Source organism: Saccostrea echinata, unplaced genomic scaffold, assembly GCF_033153115.1.
Source record: "Saccostrea echinata isolate AGI-Se365-2 ecotype Australia unplaced genomic scaffold, CSIRO_AGI_Sech_v1 ptg000030l, whole genome shotgun sequence".
NCBI classification, from domain to species: Eukaryota; Metazoa; Mollusca; class Bivalvia; order Ostreida; family Ostreidae; genus Saccostrea; species Saccostrea echinata.
Genome location: NW_026889779.1, coordinates 11,125,448 through 11,137,788, shown reverse-complemented (window position 1 = coordinate 11,137,788; position 12,341 = coordinate 11,125,448). Strand labels below are relative to the sequence as shown.

The window sequence follows — 12,341 nt, the reverse complement described above, 5'->3', positions numbered from 1 at the left end:
TATAATAGAAATGTATTTTTGCACACAAATATTTACACTAACATTTGTAACATTTATAAAAGCTGCTGAGAAGACAATCTTTCTAAACATTTATATGTTTTGTTTGAAATTTTATTCACATCAGTTCATGCATAAAATGCAGTTTTTGTAATTTCTCAATCAGATGTCCGTTGATGAAAGGTTCCACAAAGTTTCCAAGATAAAAATATAACTTCTATATAGACTTGTGCCTTTAAAACACTTCTCATTGTTTGAAGACACCTCCAATATAAGTCTGAGTATTATTTAACATCAACTAATTAACTTTTTGTCATGAACTTCACACTCAAGTTATCTGCACTTTATCTTTTGTTTTTGTTTTCTACTTTGATTTAAAAAAAAAACAATCTTTAATATGCCGTAAAATCTTCAACTCAGAAACACTAGTCTAATAAATTGCTTACATATACAAGATTCAAAACACAAGCATTGCTCAGCATCATACAAAAAAGTCATGCATTATGACACCATAAAATATAAAGCTATGACATACATATAAAACCAGATATAAATAATTGGCAGTAATAAAGGTAGCTTATGTACAAAAACTGTAGACACACGTACATGTATATGTAGCACCAATACAAGAATCTAACATCTAAAAATTTACATTGTATGCTCCTTATTAAGTAAAGTCTAGTACAAACTGAAATAAACATGAATACCACAGCATGTGGCTAAAGTAAACCAGATTCAATGTCATACACAGTCCTATATTTCATTTAGAGCACTGCATTAAAAAAAAAGAAGAAGGAAACTTCAAGTTAAATCACAAAGTTCTTGATGCTTTATACAAATAGTTCATAATCAGTTTGAAAAACTGTAAAGTGCACTTACTGCAGAAAGTTATCAATATTGTTTAACCCATAATAACTCAATAAATTAATAATCATGCAGTCAGTTATCATATTTATAAATTAATTTTGGAAGGTGGTTAAAAGCTTCCATGGAAAAAAAGCTGAAGGCACTTTTCCTTGTATAGCATATATGAACCGGTACATCAAATCTGAGATTTGCAAAAACAAAAAAAAACAAAAATACAGTTTGTCAATTTTAACTTATCATCACTCTCTAAATGTAAGTTAATGTGTTATTTATGTATACACATACGTAGTATACCATATTTAAATGTACATGTACAATTTAACTTGGCACTCTGTGAAGTTAGAAGAAGGATAGATTGATAACATGTTATATATGGCTCAATGTTCTTTAACACCATTCAACTGTGCCTTGTTTGAATTGTCTCCTCTACTTCTGCTTTAATTTTTCCAGAATGGGAATAATCATATCAAACTTGGGTCGTTTTCCTGGCTCTTCATTGCTGCAGATCTTAACAAGTCGGGACATGTGAGAGGACATTCCAGGTGGTAGTGTCAACCTCAATCCCTCCATAGCAATCTATGAAAAAAAAAATCATATGTACAATTGTTTAATCTATATTAGTTTTTATTAACACAATAATACACAGATAGTTCTGCTTGCTTTTTACACTTAGAGTAAACCAATCTGCTAAATTATGTACAACGAATAAGTCATTGGTAATATAAAACTGTGAAAGTGTGCCATTTTTGCCCCATTCCACAATGCAATAAAACAAAATTTTTAATTGGAAAGGAACAAACCCTAACTGTGTCATGTTCTGACACTTTGATAATCATTAAAACAATTCACTTACACTATAAACTGTTTAAAAACATTTTGATAGCTGGAGCAATCAATAATTGAATAAGCATTATCTAACTGTTTAACAATTTCACGGGCACCGTGTGAGACCCCCACCCCCACCCCAAAAAAAATGTGACTGGCAATTTTTTAATGCTTACCAAATAAAAACTAACTAACTCCCAAAATTCAGACTTTACTTTGGTGAGTATATACAGTAAGCCCCACCCTTGGGCCTGAACCCTGGTTCTAAGTGGTCAGTAACATGTTCAAGATTAAAAATAGATTTTCAAAGGTTAATGTATTTTCAAAATAATGACCCAAGAAAGTCCAACCCTTGGGCATAAATCCTTAACATAAGGGGCCATGAATTTCACAATTTTGTCAGAGGGTTAACTGCTCACTATAAACACAATTTTATACTACTTTGTCCCTGTTTTCTCAAATAAAACTTTGATTTCCCCTACTGCAGCTCCATGCTGGCTCCAGGGACTATGATTTAAAGAAACTTGAATCTACACGGTAACACCATATGAGGAAGCATTCAAATGAGTTCATCTTTTCTAGCTTAGTGGTTCTTGAAATTTTTATTTAAAATACCAGACCATATTTTCACAATTTCATAATTTTCTCTTGTTAAACGAAGGAATTTCTCTTCATCTGAACAAACTTGAATCCCCTTCACCTAAGAAAGTCACAAATTTGGTTGAAACTGGCCCAGTGGTTCTATATAAATTGAAAATATAGAAAGTTTATAGACACACAGACAACAGACAGGAAGACAGACTGAAGTCAGACACTCTTTGATCAGAAAGGCTCACTTGAACCTTTGGTTCAGGTGAGATAAAATTTTTTCAAGAGAACATTGTAGAAAATCATACTCTCATTCCAGCTTCCATGGGTGACAGTTCAGCATGTGGTACCACTCTAGTCTCAAGTTCCCACAGTAGCACAGCAAAACTCCACATGTCTGCAGCCTTTACATTGATGTCCTCTGGTCGCCTCTGTAAAGCTAACATAAAAAAAAGACAGATTTAATGTATCTTTATGTACATGTACCAGTTCATATTTTGAAAATATTTTCACAAGGCTTGAGATCTTCACTCAATTAATTTTGAAAGCAAAGAAGAACTATTTTAAGTTTTAATTTCTACAATTCCATGGCAAAAAAAAAAAATAAATAAAATAAAATAAATAAACTACATCCACTTGTATGATAAAGCAGATTTTGTTTCCTTAATGTCGATTTTTTTTAACAAAAGGGTTTAATTTAATAACATTTAAGAAAATCTAAAATTGTAGCTTAAGGACTGCAAAGTCTTTTATGAGTCTGAAATCCACCACAACTTTTAATCCTCTTACCTTCTGGGGACATCCAGGCAGGGGAGTAGAGTTTGCCTCGCTCGTGGAAGGAGAATCTATAGTCCCCCATGTTGATCCTGGCTGTTAGATCCTCGTCTATCTGTGGTGTTTATAATCAACATGCACAGAAATTAGACAATTTAAATCTGACCAGACTGTCACAAATCATAATCCATATTTTAAAAGTCAACAAGAAGGCAAAAAAAAAAAAAAAATTAAACAAAAAATGATCCTAAAAACTTAATGACACCATTTGATCATTAAAATCTGATTTTTTTTTCCATATAAATTTTACAGTTCAGTTGTTTATATCAAGTCCAACATGCACATAATATACATTTGTATACTACTAACTTTATTGCAGTAATGCCATCAGCTTAATACAAAATAAACAAAAAAATCAAGACATGCTTTTCAGAAGAGTAAAACCAAAAACATGAATCAACCAGCTGCAGAGGCCATAGACATCTACCAGTATAACACAAGTGTTTTTATACATTCCTCATGATAACCCCTCTCCCAACCCCCTCCCCCAAAGTCCCTCATCAATGAAAGACTTATGTAGATCAGAAAGACTGAAGTGAAATATAAAACACTCATATGGTCTTTATCACATACTTTTTTTGGACATACATTGTAACTCATAAAATTAATTGAGTTTATGAACTGTATGGGAAGTATGTCACATGTCATTAATTATTATTTTGATAATCAACATGAGAATCTTTATATTATATCAACCTCCACTAGTTCTGATTTCACATTCCAATGAGCAGAATAATTCATTACTGCTTGAAATTAAAGAGCTACTTGCAAGTATGTGATAAATGAAAAAGTATGTATTGCACATGCCATATTTTAAATGGAGTTTATTTTTCCTTTAAATATAAATCAGAATAGTTTACATTATTTTCTTTCTTACAACAATAATTAATGTTCTGTTTAAAAAAATATATATACATCATTATAGCGCGCCACCAAATTCCACCGCCAATGACAACCAAGTCTGCTTTGTAATGCAACTTTGTTATACATGTGTACAGTTAAAATTTCATTAAACTGTACTGACTGATTACAATGTATGGCTTCATAATAAAAGAAGAATTCAGAATAAGCGCATTTGCTTTAAATATTTTTCACTGTATTTTTTAACTGCATAAAGTACATGATACAATAATTAAAACTTACTCAACATATACATACACTGAAATTTACACTAACAGTATATATACATGTAGATTATAAGGCTATGTTTCATTATATGCTACAGGTATACATTATCTATATTCTAAAGTTTAGGAAAAGAGTATATTTCATATTGTAAGTTCAGTTCGTGAAACACTTCTATAATTAATCATAGAGGAAAGTACAATAAACCTGGGCAAAATTACTGTCAATCTGTAAATGTAAACGGTGCAAAAAATTACCAAAAAGAAGGCAGAATTTATTTCTGAATACATGTATTACTGCAAAATGGTTATTAAAAGTGTCTTTCAATAATACCATCTGGAAAATTTATTGTAGAACAGAAAATTCCTTCATTGGAAGGAAGCTACAGTCTTGTTAATGGGAAACACAGCACAACTGAGTGGAGAGGTGGAAAAAAATAAACTGAACAAGTACAGTGTCATTGTAAACCATTTGTTGAGAGAATTTGTTGAAGTGTAAGATTAAAAACAAACTCCCTTTTCATTTATTATATCTAAATTGATTTTTGTGCATAGTATTGGTTACAGTAATTCACACTACATCATAGTTAAGTGCTGTAGTTATCTGGTTGAAGAACTTACAACTAACCAGTAAACTCTCAATTTCCGGCCTAGGAGAGCCAAAACAACTAGACACAAGGCACATTTTGTGATAAAAGTGGTAAAAAAAAAAAAATATTGGACTTCTGTTAATATCAAGTTTTAAAGTATCAATTAAAGCTATGCCATATAAATCGCATGTTTTCTGCGCAATGAAAATGCATGTCGCTGCATATCCATCCCCAATTTCTCATACCAAACCACTGTTCCATAGTCAAAGCCATTAAAAACTTTCAATTGTTCAATTATATATAGTGTACATCTGAAAATCCATATCAGTACTGTAAACGATTCTTATTTCTTAATTAAACATAGCAAATGATCACACAAGGACTTGGATTATATTCCCTATGCCTAATAAATGTATAGCAATCCTCTAAATAGCTAAAGTATATAAATGATGATTGGTTGACATGTTTTTCAAACTGATGATGATTGGATCATATTTTGCTAAACCTACATGAGCATTAAATAAGAATAATGATGATTGGTTGAATGATAAGTTAGTAGGAACTACACACAATGGGCACATTCCATTACCCCTCCATTAATGGTGGCATCTGGTGTATAATACTTAGGGTCATCGATATTTATCTTAGCCAAGTCCTCATCAATCTAGAAAACCAAACTGCTGTGATGAATTGGTGGGAATATTAAATCTCAATACTCTATGTCTCCAAACACTAGTATTACCTATGCTAGGTTAACAATATACACAACCTAGAACACAAACTTGATGACATAAAATATATCGACAAAATCTCTTAATACTGTAGATTCCTAAATATACGCGAGTAATTTATTATCACATAAATTTCACAAAAAACACTACTCCCAAAATAAAAATACTTGTTTTTATTTCTACATTGATAAAACACATGTAAAAAGTCTAAATCAACAATCCACTCATGAATTCTTGTTCTTGCTATTTGACTTCTACGAGGCATTTCGCAATATTAAGTACTAGTGTAAAATAAGGAAATAAGTCTGTGCATCTATAATCATTATACACACCATCCAACAATAGACAGTGTGTCACAATATGAGCATTTACATATTTAAGATTGTTACTAACCTCACTAATTGCAAAAAAAGAAAAAATTACCCCAACCATTGTTTCAGAACTAAATAAAATGGTCTTTGGAACATAAGTCACCTACCATGACATGTTTGCTGGTGAGTATCAGGTTTGGGATGGCTGGTTCTATGGTGTGTAGAAACTCCATCCCACGGGCAATGTCAATGGCAAATCTCAAAGCCTGGTTCTGATCCACTACTATACCTAGAAAAAATGCACAATGCATACCTAAAGATTATACAGTTTATTTTCAATAAAAATGCATCTTCCCATGCAGTTTCACAGAGCATCAACAAATATCTCTTTGTGTGCCAAATTTTAATGGTTCCAAATTTTAATAAATGAAATTTATTTTCCTTCTTTAAAACTTTTATTTATTGTAATTTGTAAATCTCTTCATGAGAATAGCATATTAAAAATATGATGTACCAGTTTCTCCATGTAACACATTAAAGAGAGATCCATAAGGCATAAATTGACTTATGACCACAAGGTTCGGGGGCTGGTTACAGCATGCCAATACTGGTAATATGTTTGGATGGTTGAAAATTCTGAAATATGTAAAAGATAAAATTATACATTCAATATCAAATGAAAATATGTTACAATCTCAGTCTATTTACCCCCTCCCCCTTTCCATCTTTTCATCAGAATAACTGAGAAGGAGAAAGGGTACAGTTTCAATCAAACTGTAAGATTACCTATTAAGTAGATTGATTTTTAAAAAAATTTTTCAAAAAGAAAAAAAGACTTTAAAATGTGTATAAGCAATCAGATATTGTTCAATATAAAACTACTGCTTGTTAATCTGGATGCTTCACCTTCAGGACAAAATTTATTGGGGACAATTTATATTTATGTATATTATGTATATCATTTCTGTTTCAGTAATCTGTCAAGTATGTTTTAGTAATCTGGATGTTTCATTAATACAGACAACTTGCTCAGGAACACAAGCATTCAAATTAATGAGGTTGGACTCTACTCACCTGAGTCTAGGAAATTCCTCCTGAAAATCTCTCGAGTTTCTTACGGTGCATTCTCTAAGGGACAAAATTTTGGCCACAATATCATTTTTCTGCCACTGTCCTCTCCAAACCTGTTAGATGTACAAAAGAAATAAATAAATTTGTTGTAACAAAATTCAGGATATTTCTTTCATTGCCTTTTTTAACATCAGTGAGCATGACTCCCTAAAAATGTTGTGCTCTACAGGTAAGGTAATCTGAGTATAACAGAAATGTAAAACTAACTTTAAAATACAAAATACAACTTGTAAACCACACTCTAATTAAGCTGTTTTTGTCATAAACATTCACTTCTGAATCTTATGACAATGTCCAAAAAAGAAAATCTATTCTACCAGGTATTCTATTTGGTAATAAGTCTTATTTGTGTAAACAATAATTTTGAAAGTGACAGCCCAGATAAGTACTGAGAAAGACAGAGACAGAATAACACAGTTACCTCTCCTGAGTGAGTGTTGGCCATATGCGTAGTCAGACTTAATTGTTCAATATCTATTCCTGTGTGCCTTGATAAAAGAGCATCTCCTTTAAACAAATGAAAATCATTTTTTAAGTCATTTTTTTACATCAGTAAATGTATCATTATTTAAAAATTAAAACTATACAAATTTGATCATCAAAAATATATACAAACAATAAAGGCCTATGAGATATTTGTTGATAAACTTACTGCTCCTTGTTTTGTATCCTAACCAGCTCCTGTCTTTGAATGGGATTTTCTGCAAATCTTGTCCAAGTTGAACAGCCCTATCTATTGAAATCAATAAACATTTCAAACAATTGCTGAACACACATTTATTATCAAGCACTTAAATTTTATAAACAAATATACCTTAATCAATATCATACACTTGAAGCAACATCTACATGTACTTCTTTCACAGTATTGTTTTTTTTTTCAATTACAAAAGTCAAAAGAAATCAGTTAAACTTGTACTATAAGTATTTATGCAGCCAAACACTGTTACCTTTGAGGATATTTGCCAGTCTCTTTTTGGCTTTATCCAAAGGGGTTTCATCAAATTTATTAGCCATCCCAACTAGGGCTCCATTGTTAACTAATTCCTAAATAGAGTCAAATATTCAGCTTACGTTGTGCTGGTGAATTTTTTGCACAAAAACATATGTTCACATGCAGCCTTAAAGAAATAAAAACACTGCCACGTTTAAAAATATATATTCTTTTAGAAGATGTGGTAAGCCTGGACACTTAACTCTAAGGTTCTGGTACAATGAATGCATATTAACCAGGAAATACTAAATGAAAGAAACTTTATTTTAAAGCAGTGTTTTTCACAACCTTAAATCAAAGCTGAATAGAGGCAGTTTCCCCTAAGAAATGGTCATTTTTTCCTAAAATTAACTACTAGTATATTTTCCCAATTGTTTTTAAGATTTTTGTGTAAAATTCTTTAAAGAAATGAATTAAAAAAGGGTGCTTTTATCATATGGTTGAAAATGGCACATGGTACAAAAAAACATGGTTGAATAATTTATGTACAATTAATAATTTTGTTAAGATTACTAGAATTTAGGCAAAAGAACTAAAATAATAGAGAAGGTTAATTTCTACCTCAGCTACATAATCGTGGCCCCAGAAGCAGGCATAATGCAGTGGAGTATTTCCATGTTCATTTATAGCATTGATGTTAGCCTTGTTATGGATGAGCTGAAAAAATATCGGTACATATAATAATTAAGGTAAAGAAAAAAAAAAGAAACACTATACAAATGGTAAAAATACATGTATGTATGTTTACCACATAAAATATTGCATTTACAGTATTGACAGTGCTTCTTAAGAGAAAAACTCCAGGCCCCAGGGTCATAAAACTTAGATGAGCTTACTTTTGATCTCAGTCTCACTTTTCGACTATTAATTCCTTTGGTAAAAGTGAGACTGAGATCAAAAGTGAAAGTTTTATGGGCCCGAATCCAGGTATTCAACTACAATTACCTCATGAAAGATCAACTATTTCCACATCATATCTCCCAAAATTATATTCCTTTTTCCTAAACAATAATTTATTACAATAATCTCTGTATGCTTAACAGATAATTGTATACAATCCAATCATATCTCTATTCTCTTAACATCTTATTACAACTTTTCCCAAAATAAACATTCATGTACAATTCATTTTATTCCTCTTTGCCCAGAACATACCATAACAACTATCTCTCTGTGCCCATGACTTGCTGCCAAATGTAGTGCTGTGTCATCCCCCATGTTGGTAGCATTGATACGAGCCCCTCGCTGGATAAGCATATCCACAATATTAGTACGTCCTTCACGGCTTGCCCAGTGTAATAAGCTAAATCTGTGGTCATCACTGAAGTGAATTTGATAATCACAATATTTAATCAATATTAATATTCTGACATCAGAAAAATTTTCATTTCTTAAAGAGAAACTAAGGTAAAAATACTATGAAATATGAAATTAAAACCTTTTAAAAAGTACAATGCAACTACATTGTAAATTATCTATAAGCAATTTGGAATTTCTTTGGAATTGCTAAGGATTTCATACACTAAACATTGACTTATAATATGCTATTTAACTAAGTAATATTTGATTAGTTAGAGTGGCATTGAAAAGTGATTTTTTTGCTCTCAAAACTTCATCATTCTTATCAAAAACATTAGTTTGCTTTAACATTCTCTTTATATAAAAATCTCCTTGGTTTAAAGTTAAAAATATTATACAAGATTGTGCTGATTAGCTTCATAAGTAAAAAATTGTCAAGTCTGCAAAACCTACAGGTTATTTGCCCTCTAAATTCTGTAAATTGTAGAAGACTGCATCAATTTTGATTGGAAACCATACTTTAGTAAATGACTTTCCTAATTTTTCTAATGTACATAAATCTTAATTTTTTTTTTTTTTTTTGGTTAAATTCCTGTCCTGTGCTACATCATTACATGTACAATGATGCACAAAAGTTAAAGTACTCAGTCATTAAAATTGGTAAAATGATGATCATACTGAAGTTCTTGGTTCTATGTTATCACCTGGTTATTACATGTATTTTAATAAAAATTTAAAAAATATTATAAACAATGACTAAGAATTGTTCTAAAAAGGTATATGAATAATTTTGTAATTTTGCGGTTATGTACATGTTGAAAATACAAAACATCTATTTTATAATTTATTTGTCAAATAAACCTGTGTACATCATGTACATCAAGCTGGTGTAAATTAACTCATTAAATACAAAATAGTTCAGCAATTTGCATTCTTTGAATACCTGGAAACATTTCATCCGGTGATGAAGTGCAGCTCCAAGTAGAACTGCCAAACAAAACAAGTGGTTGTGGTGTTTGGATGTACATTCTAAGTACATAAATAACTTCTAAGTATTCACAAGCTAGAGGTCTTAACAGGGTGGCTGGATGCAGATTTAAAATGTGCATTTTCAACTGCTACTTACCATACTAACTATTATATCAAGGAGAATACCTATATCACATTGTTTTCATTATCTTCGATTCTTTTACAAATAAATTTGTATAATTCAATCTAAGTTAACAAAATAAATAAATTCCCTGTGGTGTGCCCCCAACTACAAAGTTGAGAAAAAGAAATCCTTTTTTGGGAGTACCAGAACTTCAGCTTTGATACCAAGCTATTGAAATAGAACGAGGGCTTTCCTAATTTATTAATTCCTTTAATTCATTCTGCTTAAGATTTGTGTGGAACACTGACACAATTCTATTACAACAAAAGTAGAACTGAAAGTATCTGCATTTTTGCTTAGACCGGAAATGAACATTACCCCTGATTGAGATCATTTTCCGTGTTATCCAACCATATTCTAACTTGGAAAGCGTTGCCTTCTCTAACTTGAGAAAAAATATCATCCATGGTGATGTTTTTAAACGGTCCAAATGAATTATATTTTCCTGATATACGTTTTCATTCACATATCAACAAAAAGTAGGTCAAACTTCACCCATTCGGTTTCAATATTGATCATTCTCCATAAAATTCAAATATAATGAACGCTTTGTTTTCGAAGCTGAGAGTGGTGTAAATACACCTTGATAACGGTCCCCAACTTGAGAGAACTTGACAAGTTTCTGTTTCTGTGTGACAGACAAGTACCAGACACAGGAAATTTTACAGATAAATTAAAAGAAAAACCGAACCGGGAAATAAATCCGGAAGAATAAAGAAATATAAAAATAGGATCTTATGAGAGAGAGAGAGAGAGAGAGAGAGAGAGAGAGATGTATATGCATTATGAATATTGCAACCTAGCTAATAGTAATACCAATTTCAAACCTTATAATATATTTATAGATTGCATCATTATAAGAAAATTTCCTTGAAACAAGCTTTTTGGAAATTGCAAAGTTCTTGAATTTTATAGAAAATACGTACATTTAAAAACATTCTTCAAAGAATTAAAATGTGAACACACCCATTGATCCTTAATCAGTTTAAAATTACAAAGAATAAAAAGTATGTAAACAATAAAGAATAAAAGTAATCGTAAGCCAAAAGTAGGTTTACGTCTTAGTCCCATCTTGTTCTTTAAAAAAAAAACAAAAAAAAAAAAACGCAACCTAGATTTATTTTCTATAATAGTGAAGCAAAAGTATATATGGCAAAATTATTGGGGAGCCCCCCCCCCCTCCCCCATGCCTGCATAATTTCTATAATCCTGGCTCTACTTTTGAATGGGCAAGTCTTTTGGCATCTATTTTAAATAAATAAAGCATACACATATACATGCATATCGTACGAAAAAAGGAACAGATTATATAAATCCGATTCTATTCTATTCTATAATTATAAAGCCAGCTACTAGTACCCGGTGAATGTATGTTTTCACCCTATATTTTATATTGACTAAAATAGTCTAATATGTAAAAAATGTTTTAAAATATCGAGTAGTCATCCACACAATACGTCATGCATCTTTTCCAACACTTTTTTGATACAAGCACGAGGCGGATTCAAGCGATAATTTGTCCTATTCTTCATCAGACAAACGTCTTTCATTGAATTACCGCGCGGAGTGAGTCTGTTGATTGTCATGTGTTATATATTAGCAAACTACAGTTCCCTTATGATCGAAAGATTTATGAGTTAAATAGAGAACACCGATGAACAAAACGGCTTTAGAAAGGATTAGATCGCGTGTGAAGACCATTTATTCACTTTGAGTAGTTTAGATCAAAAACAGTAAACATCTCTATGTTGCACATATTAATCTTCAAAATTGTTTCGATTTTGTCGATAGAGATATAAAATGCTATATAATGCTGCATTAATATAGAAAATAAAATTATAACTCGGTGAAAAATATTTATCAAAGCTCAGAAACGAATGCACGAGTTAATGGTAAA

General features: G+C 31.2%; 1 protein-coding gene across 2 annotated transcripts; it reads right to left on the bottom strand.

The window, feature by feature from the left end:
• Positions 1–97: 97 nt before the first annotated feature.
• LOC133197278 (integrin-linked protein kinase-like) lies at positions 98–11,059 on the bottom strand. 2 transcript variants are annotated; one of them, XM_061333238.1, is made up of 13 exons: positions 10,763–11,059; positions 9,148–9,313; positions 8,554–8,649; positions 7,949–8,045; positions 7,651–7,731; positions 7,420–7,505; positions 6,942–7,051; positions 6,382–6,503; positions 6,035–6,156; positions 5,415–5,489; positions 3,067–3,166; positions 2,586–2,716; positions 98–1,440 (listed from the first exon to the last, which is right to left on the bottom strand). In XM_061333238.1, exons 1-13 carry the CDS (start codon positions 10,849–10,851, stop codon positions 1,291–1,293), a joined length of 1,425 nt encoding a protein of 474 aa, XP_061189222.1. In that variant the 5' UTR covers positions 10,852–11,059; the 3' UTR covers positions 98–1,290. The 2 variants fall into 2 exon arrangements, with proteins under 2 accessions (XP_061189222.1, XP_061189223.1); XM_061333239.1 differs by lacking the exon at positions 5,415–5,489 and having other exon boundaries at positions 10,763–11,056.
• Positions 11,060–12,341: the final 1,282 nt, after the last annotated feature.